The sequence below is a fragment of the Rhagoletis pomonella genome, unplaced genomic scaffold (assembly GCF_013731165.1).
Source record: "Rhagoletis pomonella isolate Grant_MI unplaced genomic scaffold, Rhpom_1.0 Rhpom_scaffold_00007, whole genome shotgun sequence".
Classification (NCBI taxonomy): Eukaryota; Metazoa; Arthropoda; class Insecta; order Diptera; family Tephritidae; genus Rhagoletis; species Rhagoletis pomonella.
Genome location: NW_023458561.1, coordinates 59659949 through 59686255, shown reverse-complemented (window position 1 = coordinate 59686255; position 26307 = coordinate 59659949). Strand labels below are relative to the sequence as shown.

The 26307-nt window shown below is 35.5% G+C and overlaps 1 protein-coding gene across 3 annotated transcripts in view; it reads right to left on the bottom strand.

Moving 5' to 3' along the window:
* LOC118743199 (apoptosis-stimulating of p53 protein 1) overlaps positions 1-26307 on the bottom strand; it is a 160911-nt gene that overhangs the window by 83340 nt on the left and 51264 nt on the right. For all 3 annotated transcript variants that reach the window (XM_036475754.1, XM_036475755.1, XM_036475753.1), the window contains exon 2: positions 5493-5555. In XM_036475754.1, the coding sequence (XP_036331647.1) occupies positions 5493-5555 (63 nt within the window). The remainder of the gene's footprint in view (positions 1-5492; positions 5556-26307) is intronic.

Here is a 26307-nt window from a genome sequence, read left to right as displayed (position 1 = left end):
ATAACTAAATATATTAAAGCTTCTAATATTCATCTAGGTTGTAACAAATCGTTAATTTAGTTGAAGGGTTTGGTTAATACTAACAAATATTTCTTTGAAGCATATTTCTACAAATTCCATTCAACTTAACGTATGGTTCATAAAAGGATGTTATTAAGCTCTGCTAATGCAGATAAACTTTCTTTCAACACCGGGTTTAGTCATAGTTACCAAATCTTAGTTGAGGCAACCACGATTTGGTTTGAGAGTGGAACATATTCATGCTTGTGAGCCACCCCTAAAGAATGCTGAGCGCTCTCTGAGCACATACGAAGAGCGCCAGCTGAGCAATGCACACAGTCCCACTATTGAATCGTTTGAATGCGCTAGTATGCCGACCATTGCATTGTGCGTGGAAATCATTGCTCCGCTACCGCTGTTCGTATATGAGTGAAACACGCATGTGGTCCCAGAGCGCTCAGTAAGCTATGGCATGTCGATCGCTGCGCCATGTGTGCTACGACATGCCCATACTTGTTTGTCGCAGTTTCAGTTTTGCTATCATCGCGATTGTTTCGGTGCGCGCATAGTTTAAAGTTTAATTAAAAATATAAAGTTTGATACCAACCGGGGTTTTTCAGTGGATATATAATTCATGTGAATTATAATTTGAAAGTGTCTATTTAGCTAAGGAAAAAGCAAAGCAGTATACTTCCAGCAGATATTGACCTGGGTTTTCGCACGACTGTTCCTGTTTCATCGTTGTTTTTTAGGAAATTCTTACCACCATATACATATGTATTATTTACTTTAGTAACTAACTTATGTAAATATGTATGTATTTTTATGCTTAATATATGCAAATAAAAGAAGAAAGTAAACACAACAAACATCGAGTAAATTTTTATTTGTGTCAAACTGAAACTTTTTTCCCAATAATAAACGGTTAGCTGATTCAAGTCTACAGCAAGTTCACAAAATTAATTGAAAACTTGTATCAACCAAAGCATTGTTTATATTTGCTCAACAATGATTTTATTCAACTAATAATATTGTCCAATCAAGGTAGTCGTTTTGTAATTATTAACAAATATACATTTGTCCCAACTAGAAGTCTTAAGTAAATTGCAGACTTTCGTGAACTATATATTTATTTCGCCATATCCAACTATGCCACTTGATCACTATAACCAAATCTTGGTTATTATAACTAAACCTTTTTCTGGGTGTGGGGTGCCAGTGCAGAGAGAGTTACTATTTATGAGCTGAACTGAGTACGCGAAGGTCTATGCTATCAAGGACTAAGCCGAGGCCTACAAGAAAATTGTGTGGAACCCTTAGTTAAGTCTGCACTTTGTACTTTCACTCAAAAACAAAGTAATAAAAAGTAAAAAAATAGAGCTCTTTAATAACTAATTTTTACAATAATGATGTATGTTTATAAACAGTGTTACCAGAAGCCTTTTAATTTGCAACATATCTAAAACAAAAATGTATGACTAAGTTTCTACTACATACATACTACATATCACAGTATAAGTAATTCTATAGCTTTCACACTGTCTGCTGCCTGCGCTGTTCAACCCTTTATCGCACGCTTAAAGAATTTTGTTATTTTCATATAATATGTATATATGTACGTAACCATCATTATTATCTATTATTATTGTTATTATAATTATTATGTGTCTTATGACTGCTGCTGTCAGCGGCTTAGCATCTTCGTCTTTATCAGTGGCAACCAACACATACACACAATTAAAGTTTTTGCTGGTGCGTTTCGTTTTCTGCCCACCTCTCAACCCCCCATTGTTTCTATTTTATTTATTTATTTTTTGTTATGATGCCCACTAGCTAGCTACAAGCGCTAGCTGGCTGGCTATGTCACGTCAGCTGCACAATATGTTTATTTGTTTGTTTATTTTTATTTTTCGCTGTCTTAATGTTAATATTTACATATATTTTTTCTACTCTTACACATTGTTTTTCGTGTCTTTCTTCCTCCCGCTGTTGCTCGTGTCTGGTTTGTTGCTGATTCCCATTTGCGTTGTTTGGCTTTTGCCCGCGCAACATGGCAATCACAATTCCTGACTTCTGTCAGTGTTTACTTTGCTGTTGGCTGTCCTTTTGCCTTTCGACTCCCTGCTGCTGCTGTCGCCTGCCTCTCGCCGGTTGGTTGTCTCAAATTAATTTACTTATAAATACAATTTGACATTGAGCGCAACAAATAAAATGTAAACATTGCATGCCGAAGTGAATTAAAAATGCAAACTATACCCCACACAGATACACCTGCATAACCGTAAATACGAATACATATGTATACACAACAAAAGCGACGGCAGCACACGCAGCCAGTTGAATTAAATGGCTTGGTAGCGTGAGTGCAATGAGATAAAAGCCGTAAGCCGTAAGCTAATAGAAAATGAAGGTGGCATTAAGAATGAAATGCTTTATTTCTTGGGAAACGACTTTTCTACTTAGTTGTATTTAATTACCTAGATATAATAAGCCACAAATTTTCTGTAGTTTTTCACACATAAAGCTTAGTATCCAGCTCTTAAGAAAACGGTCAAGAAAAAATTGCCATTATTTCGCGTGTGTGTCCAAGGAATTTTGACATTTTTTATACCTCACAGCCTGTTGCCTCACTCTTTCCTCAAGAAATAATGGAACGGGCATATATTTCTGTTGCAAACCTGGGTTGCCTTGTGCTCTTTTTTCACAAAAAACTTTAGAAAACCGTAGTAGAAAGCGTACTAAATTTCTGAAGAACTGCGTACTGCCTTAAGGAAATTTGACTCAAGAAAATTTCTTAGCCATTTCTTGTACGTCATTTTATATGGAGTTTTTGCTTTTCTTAAGAGCTGGATACTAAGCTAAGTATCGTAGAAACGCTAATATTCGAATCCCGTTGTTAATGATTTATTGAGTGCTCACAGGGTGGATGGGCATTTTCGGATGTCCGTTTTTTATTTGATAATTTTTTTTTACCCATCGGAAATCACTAAAACAGTCAACTGGTTTCTCACGAAACCGTACAAATCTCATTTTTGTATACAGTCCCTAAAATATTGCACGATTTGATCAAATCTACAAACAAGTTTCGAGGACTAACAGGTTTGTTATAAGAAATTCACATACCTTAAAATGTGTGCTGAAAATCACAAATCAAAAATATTCAAAATAGCAATTCTTATATACATGCATGAAGAAATTTTAGCTGACAATGTATAGTGATACAGGGCGTATACGTTACATACGCAACTACGGGTATTTGAGCATGAGTTCTTTTTTTGACTTTTGAGCCGACTTCCAAAAAAGGAGGAGGTTATCAGTTCATCGGAATATTTTTTTGCAATTTTTTTTTATGTATGTTACTTTGGACCACGTCAACCGATTTCGATAATTCTTTTTGCATCGGGAAGATAGTGTCTCAGAGGTGGTCTGGTTTAAATCCGATCATTGGATCATGAAATATATATATTTATATATATAACTATTTTTTTATATGAGAATTGAAGTCGATTTTGTTTTTTGCTTGAAAATTACTTGTTTATTATATCTTGTTTAAGTTTTCAATTAAATAGAAATTACCGATGGAATCTTGTTTTGTTATGCAAAACTGAAGATAATGCATTGTCTCAGATAAGTGTGCCACCATTTTCGACCAAAAGCATATTTTTGTCGAAAAATTTAACCACTCGTGAGAATTGCTCATATGTGCAATTCTGCGTGTGAGAGGTTCAACAGAAACACACAAAAAGCTGTGCTTGAGTCGCTCATCTTCTGTGTTTTGAGGACTCAGTTTGTCTTCTTCAAGAATTACAATAACCAAGTGGATAAACACAAAAATCAATAAGTACTAGGAAGTGGTAGCAAATCTTGGAAAGGTTATAACTTTTGGCTAACAAATTATATCCATCTGGGCTCTCAATTGGACCAGATTAGCCTGATTATGAAGGCGGCATGTTGTCTTTGTCTTCAAGACCAATATAACTACTGACTATGGATGATATGCTGTGTTATTATCCAAGTTCGGCCACACTACAACTGAAAATCATCCAAAATTTAGCCGTTTGTAATTAAAAATTCGTACACCTTTTAGCATTTAAATATTAGGAAAACGACAGCATTTTCTCCTGTCAGGGCAAAGAACAGGGATACAAAATTCTTCTAAGTCGCAGTGTCTCTTGTTCTGTTACACCCAATTTGTTAGTCAACGTACTAACAAAGGCACAATCGTTTAGTATCAGAACTGTTTTTAAGTTAACTTAACCAAACCCACATATGCAGCGTTACCCTAGAGTATGCTTTGCGGGTACATTCAACCTCAACCGCGCCTTGGTTAAGTCAAAGCGAGCAGCTCAAAGAGTAAACAAGGAATTATGTCCTTTGAGACTTACGACGATTTGCATGTATGTCACGAATCTAGCAGCGTAGCAGCACAAGAGAGCCGCCGCCTGGTTTTTATATTGCTAACTGAGTACGAGCAAAGAAGGCTAAGCGATTGCCTAGCGCAATAGCTGTCCTCAAAGGTTGCCCTTCTTGATGGAATGTTGAATAGATGAGTAGCAGTGTGGCGATGTGACTCGTAGACATGCAGCGTTAGAAAAACAACCATAAGGTTTGCCATTTATTTATGTTTGTGAATACGCCGAGCTGAAACATTGAAATTATTGTCATCTGCATGCCATGGCACGAAGAAATATTGCAGCGTTCTTGTGTACTCAAAACGGCAACGTGGCGTAGAATTTTCATTTACTTTTGTGGGGAAAATTTTTTTATACAAAAAATAATTTGGAGCTGGCCTTTGTTTTAACTAAGGACTAGGCGAACCACCATACTTACGTACATACATACCTATATTCATACTTGTATATGCATACATACATATTTACTTAAGTCATTCATGTAGACAGTGTTCTTGTTGCGCGAGGCCGCGTCAAGTCAAGTCAAGTCAAGCCAAGCCAAACCAAACCAAACCAAAACTAAACAATGCCTAGCTCATTGCTCGAGCAGCGCTCTTCTCCTCGCTTAGTGGCCATTTCATTACATTCTATTTTATTATTTTACAGCATTCTATTTTATTTAATTTTTCCAACCCCATTACCGCGCACCACTCTCGCTTTACAAACTTTTTCAACTTAATCCTGCCCCATTTGCATTGTTCTAATGTTGCGTGGCTTTCCTTTTTTTCGGTACATTTTTTTCTTTTGTTTTTGTTTAGCATTGTTGACGGAAAAGTATTGTAATCGCAAGTACTTATTTATGTATACAGGGTGCGGCATGTGGCCTGCGGATAAATTTACAACTTATTGTTTTTGTGCTAGTTTTGAAATGCGAGACTAGGAATGCCACGTTGATTTTAGGTGGACTTTTTTTTTTTTGGTACAAACTTTCGTATGCAAATAAATTAAAATATATGTAGGTATGTATGTACGAATCACAAATGTTAGCATATTTTTTCAATTGTTGTTGTTTGTTTTTTTTTGTACGTACTATGTACTTACAATATCGTCCAAATTGTTCGCCGGCTCCTTCATACCATGTCGTAGATGCGCAAATACAGCAATCTGCAAATTAAATAAATAAAAACACGAAAATGAAATTTAAATACAACAACTATTTACATATATATATGTATGTAGGTATGTACTAAGGCATATACTATACATATCTAAAGACAATTAAGGAAGTATACAAAACGCTTGGCCACGCGAGCCACAATAATTAGTGATGTGCTGAGTCGTTACTTTTAAGTATTGTTCAATACTCGGTACCCACTTAAAATGTATCCAATTCTTTCGATACCCGGTACCGAAATATTGGAATTTCTAATAAGAGTCCGCAATATCCACAAATATGGAATAAAAGCTGTTTAGTGATCGTTGAAGTCATTAGTCTATGGTTAAAGAAGTCCATTTCTCCACATTATTTGGATCTGACAATTCTCGTCGCTGTATTAATATCTGCCCCTGCGGCAACCACAATGCAAACCGTAATAATATTACGAATTAAAAATGTTGCCAAAAGAACTGTTGCAGTTGGCAAGACTGTGGCGATAAGTACAAGATGGCTTAAATACCGACATTCACATTGCCCATCTTGCCCAAGTGTATATATTATGACGAAGGTTTAATGTTTCGAATCGGAACCGAAAAGAAAGTATTGGGTATCGAAATGTTCTTCAAGTATTGGGTACCGAGTATTGGGTACCGACAATTGAACACATCACTAACAATAATATGGCATTCAATTGAATGGGTGGGCGCACATCGTGTCGCATTCGCCGAATAATGGTAGCTAGCGTCGTTAGATGGCTGATTTGCACAACCCATCATCGAGAGAAAGTAGGAGGGCGGCGATTGGTTGGGTCATGTGCCATGCACAAGGGTCACAGCAGCATTTCAATTGCCGCTACTTTTACGAATTATTTGCATTTAAATGTCATTTGCTGATAACAATTAAAATGAATGTCCATCCGTGGGCACTTGTGTGCGTGTGCCTTTGCGGACACGTGCAGAGGTGAATGGCGCAAACAATTCAAAAACTTGCCAAATATTTTCACAGAAACGTTATGGTTTGCTGACACAGCTTGGATTGGCTTTACTTAGATTGGTGTGGCACGCTTGACTGAACTTTAAACGCTGCGCGCAATATTTGACAGAGCGCAAAACCAAAAAGTGCGACCGACCGAACGCAAACGTCGAACCGAAAGTCATGCCACATGGTTTAGCTGCCGTCATCGTTTTTGGCTCCGTTGTCACCTCCACTTTCATTGTCATTGTCAAAGCGAGTCAAAGCGTTTGCTCGGCGCACCCACTCCAGCTGCTTAATCGCTACACATAATTGCCGCTGATTTAATCTTACGAATTTCCGCTATTTAAACAACACTTAAAAAATCGTTTTGGAATTTGGTTTTTTACTGCTTTTCTGCTTTTGGTGTGTAAGTTTTTCTTATCGCATTTTGGACATAAATAATGGTAATTTATTAGAGACATCAGGAAGCAGATGTACACTTTAACGGTTGTGTTCCGCAATTAATCAAACTGTTTTTGAATTGTTGAGAACTACTTGGAAGTGGTCTTACTATCCTTACTTGTATATCTTTGCTTTAAATATTCAAGGAAATAAGCAAAGAAAAAAGTTGAGTTGAAAATCTGGAATTGCTGTTCAAAAGAGTTCAGAGCCTTCACTGTTCAGCCAAAAGTAAATGCTTAATAGCTTTAGGGCCGTTAACATATCTATTTTTAATTATAGTTAAGTCATTAGTTAAGCTTAACTTCAGATTTTTTCACGGAATTTTCTGTATTAAAATAAAGTACATAAGTAAACGGCCTTTATTCGTTAAAAATTAAGTAGCTTTAAAAAATGTTTGGAAACGTCAATTAATAAAGGCTTTTTAAGCTACTTTATTTTTATGACATAACCAATCAATTCAGTAGGATATAGAGATCTGTATTGGGTCTTAGACAAGCAAAGCTTTTTGGCTATCCTTTTATTTAATATACTCTTCGAGATAATCAGCGTACCTTTGGTATCACTAAACGGCCTAATACGGGGGCATCTGTGCTCGATGAGCTTAATCCTGAACGGCTTAAGCGAAGTCTTATCATCGAGAACGCTTCCGACAACGACTACAAGTCTGAGATGTTCTTTCTCTGTTAACCGTCTCGATATAGATACGAAAGAGTAGCTAAGCCAATCTCAGAAGGCCAAAAAGAAGGCTTCAAGAGATCAGCGCAGCCTATGAGGAAGTCGAAGAAGCCGAGATTTGTGGCACCCTTTGACTCCCGCATGCAGGTGGCTATTATCGACAAACTCAATCCTTGCGGGTAGATAACACCGAAGAACCGGCTATTTGTGGAGCCTTATCTTATGGTATTGCTGCGCTAAGCCGGGAATGAGGAATTGGTTTTTGAAGGACCCGATTAACTGTCATTTTCACTTTAACCCATATCCTGAGCATATCATTATCCAAAGAACTGACTTCCAGAGTAGTCGCTTATTAGGCTGTCAAAGTGGAAAACCATACATTAGAATTGATCTTATGATGGTGGTATACATCCACTTTAACAACCTTTAAGGCGTTTCAACTTAAAATTCCATTGCAAATGTAATAGATGATGCCGACTGTCTTACTACATACAAAAATTCAGCGTTAGGAAATATGGAGTACGACCAGCCTACAGTGCAGTCGCAGTTTGAAGCGTTCTTTGATTACATTTAAACCGTCGTGCATCGATATATTTCATGATTTTGAATATTTCTTTAGAGCTTTTGTTAAGTGGAAGTGAAGCTGGAAAAATCTTAAAGAGAGTAATTAAAATGTCTGTGAAAGTGTGTGGACCATTTCTCAATACTATCCTCTTGTAGCGAGTTAATATAAATACACGATTTTATGACTGTCATGTGGCAAGTTTGGCACAGAGTCTTGTTGTTAACCAAACATGCATACTACAACCATATGTAAGTACTTAATAAGAAAAGTGTCTACTCAAGCAATTCATTTAATCATAAACTCTTTCAATTGTGCAAGCTAACATTTGGATAGTACATTGTACATATGTATGTACCTACAATATATGGTACATAAATACATAGATGTACTACAACTAATAGCTCCTTAACCGAATGTGTATTTACACACTCATCATCCGGTTGTCATTTGCAGCTGTGCAATAACTGTTGCAACCACAAACAAATTTATGTAGTTACAAAGTAATTGTTGTTGACTGAAAGTATAGCTGCTGCCATACAAAGTTTATAACTGCAGTTGAAAGCAGCTTCCAATTTAATTTTTCCATTGTACATGAAAGCTTACATACATATAAACATACGTTTGTAATTATATTGTTGGACGCAAAGTCATCAGCTGTGTATTGTTTTTTTTTTTTTATGCAACGTTTATCATAGTAGCTACAGCAATTAAAAGCGACGTGATGTTCACTGTATGTATGTATGTATGTACATAAATAGTAATATGAAAGAAACTATTGATTGCCTGGAAAATTCGACAAAGAAGTTGAAAGTGAAAAATTGCACTGGATCGCTATTTGTTATTTTTTTGTTTTTGGTTCATCGGATGCCACTATCCAAATCCTACGTAGAATTGCTCGGTGATTCCGAAAATCAAGTTGATTTGTTTTTCTATGGGATAACTCTTCGAGATATTTGCAGTTTACAGTTGCTCGCCCCTAAAAAAAAAGAGTGGTTCCACTAAATCACATATATTTTACAAACAAATTGGACAATCGTAATACGAAATACGCCAACTGAAAGCCTCCATAAATTGTATATATGTATGTACATCACTTTTCGATAGGTTTCAGAGAAATGAATTAATCATTTCAGATTTTTTGACGAAACAAAAATATCAAAGTTTAAAAGGGGAAAAATAAACAAGTAGTTTTTAAGCGAAATTTAGGAGTACCGGTGATTTTTTCATGATAAAATGTTCGGATCTAAACCAAGTTAAAATTTAAAAAATCGGTTGACGTGGTCGATAGTTATGCGGTAACATACATTAAAAATAAAATAATATTCCGACGAATTGATAACCTTTTCTTTTTTTTTTGAAATTGGTTAGAAAAAATGATTATTTCTAAATTTTGCATTTACCTTACATAAAAATGAAGCTACCAGTGAATAAAATCTATGCATAAATAAGGAAGGAATGAGCGGTCAAATGAAAATGCGCAAAAAATTTTTGCTGAGTTAAAGCATAAACAAACGGCAGCGTTGATCCGGATCAACTCGGGAATTAACTGCGGTTGATCCGGATTAAGTCCGAGTTAATCCGGATAAACGATGCCGTCTGTTTAAGCTTTAACATTCTTTTTTTCATAAAAAAAAATCTTTGTGCATTTTCATTTCTCCACTCATTCCTTCTTTTTTCATCTACAGATTTTGTTCATTAGTACGAAACAGGCTTTAACACAAATGAAAAAATTTGCTGAATAACGGTAAACCAAAGGTATCTCCAAAACTCATCCAAAGAAAAAACAAAATTAACTCGATTTTCGGAACCACCGAGCAATTCTAAATACATGGGCATTAAATAGTGGCATGGCATATTTTTGCTGTAAACCAGTGTTACTTGTATATAACACGATTGTTGTTTGATAATTGTTTTTTGTTTTTGTAGTTACTGTTTTGCTTGTAAAGATTTTGAAACAGTTGGTGAGTTGGTAAAATTGTGTTAATTTTTTTTTGCCTTTAGCAAATTGAAAAAGTTAAAAAAAAAAATTCTCGGACGATAGACGTTAAAATGTGCAGCAGAGACACTCGCTCAAAATAAAAACATCACAGGGAAATCCGACAATTCGGACAGATATTTTGCGGATGAGTTCAGTGCTGGACAACAGAAAGTTCAGCGGATTAAAGTCTCAGACCGCTTTTATAAAAGTATTCGATATTCAATACCCCTATCTCCGGTACAAGCAAATCTGACGCCCAAAACTTACGCATACATATACATATACAGTAAGTTCCAGAAAATGTACATACATAAGTTATTTATTTAATATATTCTTTAAGGCTGTAGCTATAAACGTATTATTGACGTTTGGTAGCACCAGGTCCACAAAACTGCTATCCTATATATACAAAAGTTCTCTGTACTGGTATGCGTTTTGTCAGATTGAAATCAAACTTATTCTCAAACCCTTACCACAACAGTTGTATGAAGGCTGTTGAGCAGCAGTGATAACTGTCGAAAAGTGAGTAGAAGTTTTGTCCTCTTTAGACAAGTTTCCGAGATAAGGCAAGAATTGATTAGGCTGGCTAGCTACTCCGCAGGCTGCTAAGGGCTAAACACTCACGGAGGATGCGCTCCAGTGTCTGCCCATTCGCTCCGCATTTCCTGCAAATGTTGCCATTGATCAGGACCAATTTAAATAATTAAAAAAAAATCCAGCAGCCAGCTGCCTGCATCCGTTATTTCATTAATCCTTGTGAGCTCGCTATGGTATGCTCTGCATATAACTTGCGGACAAATTTGACTGCCGTCTAAGGTAAGTCCCGCGTTACTTGAAACGCTTAGACGGCTTTTTTTCAACAAATCTCAGCAAGCAAAGCTGTGCATGTAATGCATCACTTCATCTAGCATAAGTCTAGACAACATAGAAATTTCCTAGAATAGAGTGTCAGATACATATTTTCTACTTTGGTACCAAGCCCTTCTTTGGTTTCGCAAATACCAAAAAAATATTCCGGCATTGCCAAATTGAAATCGTAAAAGACGCTTCAAATTTGAGGGACTTTACGCACAGCTTTCGCTGCGCAAGTTTTTCGGCTTTTCACTATGAATAAGGAAAAAAGGAGTCGCAAAAATAACACTTTCATGGCTATTAAAGGTATTCCTTCTGGCAGGTTCCGGTTCTAGCCGTCGTTTTTTATGAACATTACAGCATGAACTACTAGTTCGGCTTTCATTAGCCTAAGCACTTCGGGTGGTAAACTTGGCAAGCTGTTCTAAATGTGTATCACCAAAAGTTAAAAATGTTCAGCAACAGAAATTATAACGGTTTTTTAAGTTATAATTTGTTCTCTTCGCTCCAGCTGATATAATTATAAAAGTGATAAAACTTGCAGGCATTTTAAGGTGTCCGCATATTTATTTATTATACCACCTTTCGTTGCATCATTTATCACTGTCACTTGGCGTTTTATGGTATTCACACTGCTTTGTATGTTTAGTTCATTGATATGTATGTATGTAGGTATTTTGAAATTGTACGAGTGTGGGTTGGTAACTGAGATTATGAATGAATGTGTAATGAAAATCTCATAGGCTTATCATCTGTTTTCAAATGGCTTTCCATTCACAACCTTATCTCTTATTATGACGCCCACCATTCGCATGCTGTGCTGTGCCGGCATGCGCCGTTGAAGCTTTCAAGCGGCTCACGGTACATAATAACAAAAGTGTGGGCGTGTGCGGAGTAAGTGTTTTACTTAGAAAAGAGAAATCATTTAGTTTGTAAAATCAGGTATGTAATATTTTAACTGCTTATAGAAGTATGTAAACGTTAGAATCACCAGTTTACATTTGTATTCAATCGAAATTTCACTTCTACAAAAAGTAAATTTCCTTCTTTTACACATAGCAATAAATCAAAAGAGGCGAAAATACTTTCTTGCCACAATTCAATTGGCTTTGACGCTTCAAATCAATCGCCTTAAGTTTAAGTCAACAAAAATTTTAATTGAAAGAAGCTTAACTTTTTGATTCAATTGCAAATGCGCTTTTCTCAAAATTCACAACGGAAATGCAAATCGAATTTTCTCAAGGTGTTAATTAAAGTGAAATTGTAGATTTGCAATTACGAAATATATACATAACTACCCATGTATGTGCATATGTACATGCATTAATATGGGCAATAAATAACAAATTGATTTGATTTGCGGTGAGTTGAGTTGTGTGCTGACAAAATCGAAATTACTATACAATTTTCCGTACGTATACTAGGGTGATTGACTTGGTTTTTCCAAACCGGTTCCCACCGGTATTTTTTGAAAGATATAATAGGCTGTTTTTTTGTGAAATCTTGACTTTTCGAATACTGAATAAATCGGATTTTTTTTTTATCGAGCAATGACCTCTCAATAAAAGTTTTTTGTTTTTCGAAGTTTTCCAATTTAAGGGAAACTCCTAAATAGTTCAAGATTATATCCTAGGCTATTTGGCGATTAAATGTTTTCTATGTATTTGGCCGAGCTTATTCTCCAATTCGTGCTCTGCTTCTTGATGTTTACTATTGTCTCCTGAGGGGTGACCTCTACTGGGACCAGAAATTGAACCAATAAGAACATCTAAGCACTCGACTACGGCGGCAAGAGCACTTCGCAAAAAATTCAGAATAAATGCAATGCTCTAGTATTAAAAACAAAGTTAAAATCAGAGCAAACGTGAATTTTTCACTGATTTTTATTGATTCTTCCTTTTTTTCTTAAAAAAACTTATTTTGCAATTTCACTGTGTGAAAACTATTTAAAATAAAATCGGTTTATCCGGCGTTTTCTTAATTTCTCAATCGGGAACCAATTTTTTTTTTCAAATCGCAATTTTTCGAATAATTCGAAAACCGATTTTGGAAAAAAACTCCCTAACTTCAGCATTTGATTTCAAATTTAAAATTGCATATGTATACATGTGCATACTAAGCGTGCATAGCTTTTCTATTGTGCTGAATAGGCAATTAACAACTTTTATTAACATTGCACGGCAGGTCATGATTTCCCAAAATTCGATGTGACCCTTGCAAATCACAACTTAATTAGCTGCTCGTAATTTTCAAGTCAACTGAAGACATAACAAACTGAAGCTTTCGTTTATACATAAGTGTGCATGTACGTACCCTGTGGAGAAAATCTCTAGTTCTGAACTGGTGCGTTTCCAATACATTTAGGCCAAGTACTGGCATGCAAACAATTGGCGAATTTAACACGCGGATGTCCTAGGAAGTGGCAGTTGCCCCCGCTGCATCCCTTTTTCGATAGTTCCCAACCAGTTCCAAAATCGACAGACGACAGAAAAAAGTTTTGTATTACGAAGCTATGAAAAATCATCTGCGAAGTGCAGAATGGAAGCGTTTTTAACGACAAAGCCGCCAAACATATATCTATGTAAAGTAAACAAGAACCCCGCTGCATCCGTTTTTCGATAGTTCCAAACTAGTTCTAAATTTGGCAGATAAGATCTAGTTCGTTCTGCATTCCTTTTTCTATAGTCCCGAACCAGTTCTAAATTCGTCACCTTAGATATAGATTTCTAATGGAAAAACTCAAATAAAATAGTTTTTTTTTCGTAAGTACCACATTTCGCTGATTTCGACTGGTGGGGATCTACATAGTTACTATCGGACGGGTTTTGGCGCTAAAGTTCTAGTACGGAACTAGAAATTTGATTCACTAGTCCGCGGTTTCCCTGCAGGGCATGTATGCAACCACATCCGCAATAGCCATTTTCTCAGCGCATCAAGCCTACCCATATTATCTGTAGCATTTCACAAATACATACATACATATGTATGTATGCGTTATGTGTTGAAGTGTAAAACTTAAACATTAATTATGTCGACCTAATTTGTGCATAGTGTGTAATTATACTTGAGCACAATAAGAGAAGTTAACTAAATTTTGACAACTTTCAAGTAAAATTTTAGATAAGCCAGTTTGATTTTAATTACCTTGCGCGTTTCGGTAAGAAAGGAAATTTGCTCATTTGAGCGTAAAATTGAATTTGGCCATCCGAAACCGAGATAATGTCACATGAAATACCATAAGCTGAAATTTAATATTATGAAAGCGTGCGAATTAGGATTATTAAAGGTTAAGCTTCTTTGTAGTTATGCAATTGTAATTAGTTCAGCCAGTAGTATAGCATAACACACAAGGGATTTCAAAAGTACATACATATTTACTTAAGATTATAGTTATGATTAGGTGAAGGTTTTTAATTGACTACAGCGGAAGAATGAATATTTTTTGTTAGGCTATTACAGGCAATAAAGCTAGGTATAATAGAAATAAGACATTTCTATTGTTTATAACCACTTGCAATCACTGGTCAGTTTGGGCCGAAACTCCGCCAATTGCCTTGCTCCTTAGCGAGGTTACGCCACTTGTTCATTTGGAGTGCAGGCAGGTCTTACTGCCCTTAGTATATCCATTGTGTTCGTGGGCGCCCATGCTTTTGTTGACCGCCCATGAGTGCAAGCTGTTGGATATTATCACTCGAACTGCATTAGGTATGCACTTAATCCGGATTAAGTCCGAGTTAATCCAGATTAACGCTGACGCCTGTTTGAGCTTTTAGTCAGCCTCTGGGGTTTTTTTTGCTTTTAGGCCGCATTATTGTTGTTCTCAGCTCATCTTGTTCGAGTTGATTATTCTTCGTTAAATGCATCACAATATCTCAAGGGCACTAGGCGCATTTGACTGATTCGTTATTTTGTGATAGTAGCGAGGTATAGCTTAGGGCAAAGCTTTCTACACATTTCTACTTACAGAGCTCAATGGATTTTATTTGGCATGCAACACACACACCTGCATGGTATCCCTGAAAGTTCTAAGAAGGTTGATTTTGTGGTCAAAAGGATTTTGTCTCATCAATTTCAAGCATTTCGAGAGATATGCACGAAAATCCGATAAAGACAGAAAAGTTAAAACAATTCACAAATATACTCGGATAGCGACTTTCACCACCTGCTAAACAAGTTGTCATTCTTTTTTTTTTGTTATTTTTATGACATTATAACCATTATATTCAACAATTTTTATGAGCTTGAGGCCGTTTTTAGTGAAAACTTATTGCAAGAACATAACGCTCCATTATTTAATTGGAAATTTGGTTTATCAAGTACTAAAGACAAAAAGTTTATTTTGATAAGCAAGAAAGGGGGCGAAGGGGGGGAAAGGGGGGAAAAATGTCCTATAGTGATTTGGTATCTATGATTGTACAACTAACCAATAACTATCCATCTCATTATCTTGACAATTCCAGCTAAGGCACCAGGTGGTCAACCGCATCTTATTTACTTACGTACTCAAATAAGTAATTACAAAAAAAAAAGAGTAGTATTTTTTTTAGTTAGAATTATTCGTTCTACACATTTGGTAATAAGAGATTTGTTGAATTACGAAAATTACGAACTTTGCTAGTTGTGGCCAACTACCACATGGCCAGGCTTAACGAGATTCCATGAAATTACAAATGTAATCAACTATTTCGATGCATACATATTTCCTAATTGATTGAGGGTTATACATACACATGTGTGTCCCTGTCTGTCTGTATGTATGTATGTATTTACATGAGTATGGTCGCATGTTGCCGCCTACACATTTGAGCTTTAAGTTATGCCAGTTAGCCACACTGCTTATGCCAAACATTTATGAATTTTATGCAAAGCGCACCAATGCTGATCAATGCGCATTCATTCGCCCCTTTCAGCCAAAGTGGGTAAGTAAACACAACAATTTGCATACATAAATGCATTTATATGGATGCACAAATTTATATTGAAATTCCACAAATTCATTGCACAAATTGGGCATCTGAAAGCATACAAACGAATATATAAACATACAAGTATTTGGGGCTTATAGTCGATACGCAAGTGATAATTTAATCATGCACATCGGTAAACAAACACGAATAGGGCCACCAAGCCTTGGAGGAGAGCGCGTTAATTTGCGAATTTACATACATACAAAAGTGCATGTATGTACATTAGGGGGGATCGACAAAAAAAGTTTTTCCAGTCCACCCCTAGGATTAAAGATATTTTGAAGGCGATCGCAAAAAAAAATTTTATATTTTTTTTGCCACGCTTGGGCTATTTACTTTTTTACCTACCTATATATTCATATGATGTGAAACGAGATACCGACAGTCACTACTAGAATTTGAACTCGGAGTAAAAAATGATTAAGGTAAGAATTGTGGCGGCTTCCAAGCCATGAACAACGGTGTACGGACTTAAAATGGCGACGTAGTGTCAAAAAAAGTAAATAGCCCATCGGGGGGGCGTGGCAAAAAAAAAAAATTTTTTTGGGATCGCCTTCAAAATATCTTTAATCCTAGGGGTGGACAAGAAAAACTTTTTTTTTTGTATGGGGACCGATCCGCACTAATGTACATATATATGTAGAGAGTTATAAATGTGAAAGCTTAAGTGCACATACAATTTTCATTACATTTATACGCTACGCTCATTCAGCCATCGAATATCGTATAAATAAATTAGTTTTGCGGTAATTAAATCTCATATCAGTGAATAGCGGCAATTCGATGCAATTGATAAATGTACACACATACACATACTTTTAAAAAATTGCGATAAAAAAAAATGTGATGAATGCATTGGTATTCGCACAACACGCACACATTCATACATATATGTATATAGTACATATGCGTATGTATAGTACTTTTGTAAATTCACTTCATCAAAAATGTATATCAACAAATAGCTGCTTTAGCTGAGGCTTAACCGCACAATGCGCGAAACAATGAAATAAATAAATAAATAAAAAGCAAATTTCTAAATAAATAAATGGTACAAATAATCAGTTAATGCAAATGCACTCACAATCCGTGGAGCTTGTTTATTTAATCTACATTATATTTGCACCTGCGATTTTATGTACATTAGACTGCACAACATTACAAGCCAACAAAAAAGTACGCCGTATACCCCTGAGGCTAACATTTTGTTGAAAGGCAATTTGCACAATCGGCCATATATTTGTTTTTTTAAGTTCTGCTGAAATACGCAAAATACCTCCTTAGCAAAATTTTAATGATTTTTCGATAGCTTTAATTCACTGACATTAGGGTAGTCTTACCGCTGAGGTCTGCATATCCAAAATGTAATTGGGGGAGGAAAAAGGTGGTAGTCCATGAAGTTCCTTTCTGAAAGGATGTACTTGTGATTTTCACAGACGGTTAAACACACAAAACGATTGCAATTGGAGCTTCTTGTACCTTTAACCCTTATTAGTCCTTTAAATTACAAACCTAATTTGTTTTTAGGGTCATTTTTGACCCTGTGAAACTTAACGGTTTTTTGGATTAAACAAAATGTTTTGAGCTGATTTATTGATAATTGTTTAGTAGTTATTTTTTATTTGTTTTTCTTCATATTCAACTAACATTATAGGTTTGTTGTGGTGGTATTTACCGAGAAATTTGTTGCACATTACACGTTTGGCGGATCGTTGGATCCAATTGGTAACAATAGCAAAAAAAAATATTTCAATTACAATGTAAAATTCCACGGTAAACACAATATTAATTCTTTAGCAGAAAAAAAAAACAAATTAAACAAAAATTGGATTGGTCGGACCTAGGCTATTAAGAAAATCGGATTCAAAATTTAAAAAGGGTCAATTTTGACCCTAAGGACTAATGTGGGTTAAGCTTAATATCCCGGTCTAGAGTCAAGAAAAAAATTTCTAACAAATTAAAGAGAAAATTATGAAATGTAATAAGAGTAAAACTAATAAAAACAAATATATGCAAACTGCTAAAGTAAAACGAAAAATAGCCAACAATATAATTAAACAAATGTTTCTCATATAAAACTTACTGTGCAAGGGTATAGTCAAGCGCAACAACAACTACACTAGGTTTAGCTTATCGTAAATCCTTGGAATCGGCACCCATGGCGGGACAATGAAAGCAAGAACGCCTGCAATTTCAATGGAAAGAACAAGCGAAGCGCGGGTCTTTTAGCTTTCAAATTACCATTTATTTAATTTTTAATATTAATAAAAAAAAATTTTCATAATTTATTAAATGCTTATGTATAGAGAAATTTTTATCTCATATTATTTTCTGCATCACCTACAATACTTACATACATATTAAGCCATTAGCCGGCGAATATTTTTGGTCAGCATAATTTAACTACGCATTTGTACGAAAACCGCAAATCCCAATCACTACAGTGAGGTTAATTTTATGATTATAATTATCAATATTAATGCTGTGCTTTCGTGGCTGCATTTCATTTTAAATATTGCGGTTTTTATTTTAATATTGAAAGCTTGCATAATTTGCTGCGAAAATATTATTTTTTATAAAGTGATTTAATAAAGGCTTGCTGAAAGCAATAAATCGGTCGCTGAAATGTAAATAGCAGGCATTAAAGGGATTTATTTTATTTTTGTGGCAATCAATTCTCGATTTTGCAACAGGTAAGTGATGCTCAGGGAAAGAAAAAGTAAAAAAAAAGTAAAAAAAAAGAAAAAAGTAAACATGCTTGGCTTTGTTCATCATTCATGAGTAGACGAGAGGGCTGGATAAACTTTGGTTATAATCATAATCATATCTAATTATGAATAAGCTACTAAAGAGATAAGGCAGCATGTTTGCCTTGGACTAGCAAAGATAATGGAGTTATCAAAATGACTTTAAATATTTAAGTATTAAAATGAATAATATAAATATAAAGTTAAAAATTTCAGCTGTCACTTACCTAAAATATAGTATATCTACAAATAATTTTGTGATCTGCTAAGCAAAAAATTTTTACAAAATGTTAACAGAAAATATAATAAATGCCAGCTCAATTAACGTAGCGAAAATATTGAAGGCAAAAAAAAAGGATTACACCATGCCGCAGAAAATTTTACACACCAAAAAATCATTATACTCGCGAAACTAGAGACCAAACATAAGAAAACTGCGTTTATAGTTTTACTTGACGGCAGCATTTTCTTTTATTTAAATGACTTTGATAATTCAAAGTGTGAATAATTCAATAAATTATTTTAAATCTTTAGTTCATTGTATAATAAAAATATCAACATCTTATAAAAGAGAAAATTCCGTAGAATTTAAAATATAATTTTTTTGGACGAATAGTTTAATACCTATAAAGTTTTTAAACTTTATCTTTTGAACATTTATGAAAACTTTCAATATTTATTTTTGAAAAAATTACATGTTAAAGACCACATCCACGAAATTCGTTAGAAAAATAAAAATAATTAAGGAAGCTTTTTCAAACCCAATTCGTCCTTCTAACCCAGAAAATTTTATTTTTTTTTTTTAATTCTAAATTTCTCTTTCCTCTGGTACCCATACTATTATTCTACAGTGCACTGATTTTTTTTATTTTATTTTTTCAAAGTCATTTAAAAGAAAATGATTTGGTCAGAGCAAGAAGATGAAAACGCAGTTTTACTATATTTGGCCCCTAGTTTCATGAGCTATTTATTTGTTTGTTTAGGTGTTTTAAAATTTTTTGGTTTTTGTCGTGCGGTGTTATTGAACCAGAAACAAAAAAAACACAAATTTTCACGCGCAAACTAAATTATTATGAAGGAAACTCAAATAAGTTTTGACGCGTTAAATGCTTTCGCTGAATTGCATAGATGGATATTTTAAAAATCCAATTTAAAATAATTTGCCGCTTTAAGCCAAGCGTGAAAAAAACTACGCTTAAATTTAATTTCAAAAGCGCTGCTGCCAGTTTATTGAAAAAAACTACAAATAATAAAATGTATAAATACAAACAAAAGACTACAAAATGTGTGAAATAAGCTTACTACTCACAGCGATAAGTAACAAAACGGTGTTACACAAAGCGCTTTACTGCGGAATCGACTAAATACTTTTACGCCAAAATATGCAAACACAAAAAAAAAATACTTTGATAAACTGCCAAAAACATGCAGTCGTTAGAAAGAAAAAATGATAGAGGAACTTAACGGTAAAAAATCGAGAGTGAGAGAGTTTTTCCACAAGCGTAGCAACATATTCAGAGGAATACCGGCAATACCCAGTAGAAACTTTTTAAATATGTGGAACAAGAATATTTAAGCTTTAGAATGAAAATAACATATTTGTGTATATGTATTTGACTTTCAGTTCTACAAGCCTATCAGAATATTGACTTCCTTTCGCCCCTTCGATGGATATAGAGCTGAACTCACCTATTACCTCAACAAGTTTCATCCAAAGCCCGCCATGAGTGCAAATCGGCTCTAAGCTCTCTATAAAATAGTTCACCACTTCATGGGAACCCGTTCGAAGTTGAAAAAAGCTCCCAGTATGACTGATAAATGGCAACGACAACCAGAGCGAGCTTTTAAAATACAGTAAGCTTCAAAAAGCTTCTCCCACGAAATATTTTTTAATTATCTTTTAGTTATAAAAATAGCTTTCATTATTACAAAGCTGGAATATTTATGGAAGAATGAAGATAGACACAAAAAATGTTATTATCATTCAAACACCCGTTGATTATTAAGGGGACGAGAGCTTTTGCCGCTCATTGGTATACTATAAATGCCACCCTGACCACTCTTCAACCGCAGGTTATACTGCATAAAGAAACCAAATTTTTCTTGCCGACTTAGTCATATTCATCGACCGTCTATTTTGGCTTTGCGTGACCCCGGATCATTCAAAAATATTCCATATCGAATAGAAGGAGACCAGCCCAACGGCCATGACTTTCACTACAGGCAATGCAACTCCTTCCTATAAGTATTGCACATGCACAGTCATCTGCTGACACCTACCACCACCACATCTCACATGCTTTGTGTTATACGCTATTTAGTTGCTATTGTTGCTGCTTGTAATTGTGCTGCGTTTTTTATTGCCAAAGTTTGCATGGCCCACCGCAAGCTAAGCCGCCGTTTGGCGCGCGAACAAAATTTTTTACGCTTATCAAAGTGTTTACTTTAGCGCTTTTGTTTCTATTGTATTGCATGCGTACGTGCTAACGCCAATACACACACACACTCACCCAGATTCCCATATACAGTGACATAGCCACAGACACAGCCTGTCATCTGCATTGCATTGAAATTGAAAGGAAAATTGTTGAAAGCTCACTGCTCGTTGATGTGAGGAGAGCTGTCTGCAAGCGCGGGTGGAAGCAGCAATTCAATGAAGTTTATTCGTGGAAAAAAAGAAAACTAACAAACCTCCAGGACGGCGGCGTTACGCGATTTTCTACACAATAGCCAATTTTTTCCCAATGCTGACAATGAAACTCATTCAACGTCATTCAAGACTCCTTACAATACTCACTTTGCATTTTCAATTTTCAACGGTTTTTTCTGCACATCTTTCTTTGTTTGGCCGCAAGTTTGCTGAGTGAGTATAATATTTCCGCGTGAAATTGTTTTCACGAGTGTGCGTAAGTTTTTTTGCGAACGTATGCTATTACATACACACATACGTATTTATATACGATTTATGTGGAATTAATGGTATGAATATCGCAAATCGGAATAAACGCAAATTTAATAGTAATGCAAGAAAAATAAAATTTAATGATTTAAACAAAAAAGGCAAAAAATTAGTCCGATGCGATTCAAAATAGCAGTGAAGGAAAATTTTAATGATTAAAAAAAATTTTTTCAATGCTCAGCTCAGTCTACTCCGAGCATACTAACATAGCAATTTTACAGCCTGAAGAGTTTCTTAAGCGTATAAATAATGCGGAAAATTATATAACCATCAGCAATAATTTACTCACAATTTCTATCCACTTAGTTAATTAGGTCAATGGCATAAGCAATTACCACAAACTCTGAAGTTTAGATAATTGCATACAAATTATTGAGGCCTAAAAATCATACCAGTTTCAGATCTCGTAACTTAAAACTTGCAGCATTCAACGGAAGCCACTTAATTTCCAAGCCATTGTTCGCGCAATATTCACAGGCAATTATTTTCGAACAAAATTGTATAATATTTTCACATCTAAACCAAATATTTTACTACATTATTATTACGTGATTGTTTCTTTTTTTTCAAATCATTTGTAAGCTATTCACCTTAAAGGTTTTGCTGTGACTTCCGCTTCTGACTTTAAGTGGTTGATAATTTATAACACCAATGCCACTAACATACACTTGTATACATACATAATGAATTTTATTCCCACTCTACCCAAATTATGTTTAGCCTCGTTTCGACTGCCAAAAGTTTCGCTAATGCCCAGCGCAAAGGATACACCAACAATTTATGCAGCTCTAGCTACGACGAATATAATTGTGTGCGTGAAACAAACCCCATCAGCCGATGGTTAACAGATAAAATAATCTTTATCAGCAAAAAAAGTGAGATGAAAAAATATTTGTGTGAGAAAAAATTGAAAAGACGAACTTTTGCAGCTAAGCGATCCCCCTCGGACGCAGTGCAATGAAAAGTGCTTTTTACTTGTATGTATATAATTTTTGAAGTTTTTGTATGGACATACGAAAATAAAGACAGAGGGTCATTTGCGTGAATGCTGGGCTGAATGTGTGAGCAGGAAGGAACCCCTGTGAATTGCAGTTGGCGAATAGTTGCCGGTGATGCATCTGCCGCTAGCCGGCTAGCGAGTGCGTTACAGCTGCCAACAATTTTTCTGAAACTCTTTCTGAAATTTGCACATTCGTACTTGTTGAGTGCATATGTTAAATGGTTTTATTTAAATGCATATATGTACATATATATGTATAGCTACATAGATACATGCTAGTAATATGAGTACTCTACTCGGTTTTTGGCCTGTCAGCAGAAAGTCAGTAGAGCGTCTGCGGTTTCTTGCCGCAGACTGGGGCAAATTTGCACCACGCAAGTAGTAAATAGTTGTCGCCACCGCAACGGCAATAGCTGTCATTCAACTCACCAACGCTAAGACCTAATTTAAGAGTTGTAAAACTTCTCTTGCCTTGCTGAATGCTTTATTAGTCTATTTAGACTTTCTTACTTCCAGTCACAAAGTTTCATTCGTATTTCGGTTTCAATTTGTTGTACTACTTATGCTTGTAGACATGTACATACATACGTATACCATGTACATATGTATGTCTTTTTATAGCCAGCATACTACTTCGTCAGTACTTTATTACGACGTCAAAAAGTAAATGTTTTTTAGGAGAAACATTTTCTTGACAAAGTTACCCTCGGTCGATTGTGGTTATTTGCCAGTGTGTAATATACTTTCCATCACTCTCCCAGTTGTGCCGTTAGGTATAATTTTTGAAACAATGTAAATTTCCTTCTTTAGGAAAAATATTTAGAAAATGTAAAGAAAATCTCTAAATGCTGGTAAGCTTAATTAAGACATCATATGAGATGATACTGTCTTCTATCTATTTGCCACGCAAAAAGATTTCACTGCTAATGAACTTGAAGGAATGAGAGTCTTATTTAGCAGTGCCGCCAGAAGAAGGTGCCCTATGTAAAATGGAAGCCCAACCAAATTATGATTTCCTTCCAGGTCTCTGGCATAAGGACATAACATAGTCGACTTTTTTACATACATACATTCCGTTTTGGTCACAGCGCAAGCATAGTAGCATAAAACCTGTCAAATCTTCCGCAGCTTCGATAATAAAATGTCCGCCTTACTCATTCATTTGGAAGTCGTCTACTTCAGAAACTGACCGGAATACAACTGCTTAATAGGAAGGCATGCAAGTAGAAGGGACCTACCGGTCATTGATATCTGTCGCAGCTAAGTTAGGAGAAAAAATTTAAGGCATAGTGCTCTCCCTCTGTCACAGCGGCGACCAGAGCCGCCTATACTTCCATAATAATAATTCCATAAAAATGGAATTTGCTGGCCTTAAAGACAAATTTCTAACTATACGAAATTTCACCGCCTCTTTTGTAGAAAATCTGGTTTTACATATTTTTCGGCGCAACGTTTTGTTACCGCATATTGCGAGAATCGTTAAAAAATTCACTGAAATTGTTTACAGAATAGAATTTACAATGTGCGTTGGGGATAAAGCACAATTTCGCTCCACACCACGCCATTCGAACTACATAATTTAAATTTCTCAGCTTCTTTGTCTTCAAATCACTTCTCAAATTTAACTACATTTTATTCAGTTAAATATTTTTTATCCTCCCATTTGGCGTGTCCATTGTGCCTAAGTGGCCAAAAATTCACTCACAGCTTCTGCTATGCGAACGTACCGAAAAGAGAAAACAAAAACAATGTCTCGACGTACTAACTATGCGACCCCAAAGGCGGGTTAATCAGCGTACTCGAACGAAAATTTTTATTGCCACTGCGTGTATATATGCTATTGTTATTGTCGAAGTAGCCCTGTGGGAAAGGCACTATGTAGTGCCGAACTGGTTCGGTACTAGAGAATTTAGAATCATGACTTGGGCGCTCGAATTCTCTTTGGCATGCTAGCAACCGCTGTATCCCTTTTTCACCATAGATATATTTATACCCGAGCGCACTTGTGCACAAGGGTATTATAACTTTGTTCACATAACGGTTGTTTGTAACAGGCAAAACGAATCGAGATAGATATAGACAAATGTATACATAAATGATCAGATGAAAAGAGAAATCGATTAAGCGGTGACTGTCTGTCCGTCCGTCCGTCCGTCCGTCCGTCCGTCTGTGCACACGATAACTCGAGTAAAAATTGAGATATCTTAACGAAACTTGGTACGTGAACTTTTGGGCGTGGGACGGACGGTATTGAAAATGGGCGAAATCGGATAATAACCACGCCTACCTCCCATATAACGGTAATTTTAAGAAATACGAAAACTGCGATATTTTAGTAACTACTGAAGATAATTCACTCACGCCACTTATGGTTACATGTGTATATCTTGGTACCCGCTACACCAATTTCTTCCAAACTTGGCACAGTTGTTGGCCTTAGTACAGCATACTAAATAGCTGAAAATTTTAAAAATCGGACTATAACCACGCCTACCTCCCATATAACGGTAATTTTCAGAAAAACGAAAACTGCGATATTTTAGTAACTACTGAAGATAATTCACTCAAAATTGATATTTGCAATGAGTTTTAGGCGAAAAATAAGAATATTACAAAATTTTGGCAAATGGGCGTAGCCACGCCCACTTATGGTTACATGTGTATATCTTGGTAACCGCTACACCAATTTCTTCCAAACTTGGCACAGTTGTTGGTCCTGGTACAGCATACCAACTGGCCGAAAATTTCTAAAATCGGACAATAACCACGCCCACATCCCATATAACGGTAATTTCGAGAAATACAAAATCTTCGATAAATCAGTAAATATTGAAGCTAATTTATTCAAAATTGATGATTGCAACAATTATTTACCAAGAAATACGTTTATGACAAAATTTTTGAAAATGGGCGTAGCACCGCCCACTTGTGATATGTATCTCGCTAACCGTTCTAGCAATTTGTACCAAGCTCGGTATTTTTATTTATTATATATATATTTCATTATTTCGGTTATTGTGCTTGTCACATAAAAGCAAACCGTTGAAAATTGTTGAAATCGGACTAAAATTGAGGCCGCTTTTCATATCACGGTAAATTTCAAAAATGCTTGAAATTTCAATATTTCGAAATTTAAGGACGCTTATTTACTTAAAATGTATACACCCCGGCTTATCATGTAGCGGTAGCTTTCGGAAAGGTGGAAAACATATATTTAATACTTGCGCCGGGTATTTAATGTTCGGCTCCGCCCGAACTTAGACTTTCTTACTTGTTTTCTTTAAGACGTATCACATTTTCTGTGACTATTTTGGACATTTCAATATGTAGTCGTGAAAATTAAAGTAAAGTTGGTTTTTAAAAGAACCACATTTCGCTGCTTTTAAGCTGTTAGGAATCTAGTTACCATCGGACTGGTTCGTTTTTGGCGATAAAAATTTAGTACGGAACTATAAATTTGCTTCACTAGTTCGGCCTTTCCTGTAGGGTTGTTGCTATTCTAACAGCCTTTTTTGGGCGTTGCGTTTCATATTTGATTTTCTACACCTAATTTGCATAATTTGCCGTATAGATTTTATGTTGTTCATTCGTTCGTTTTTTT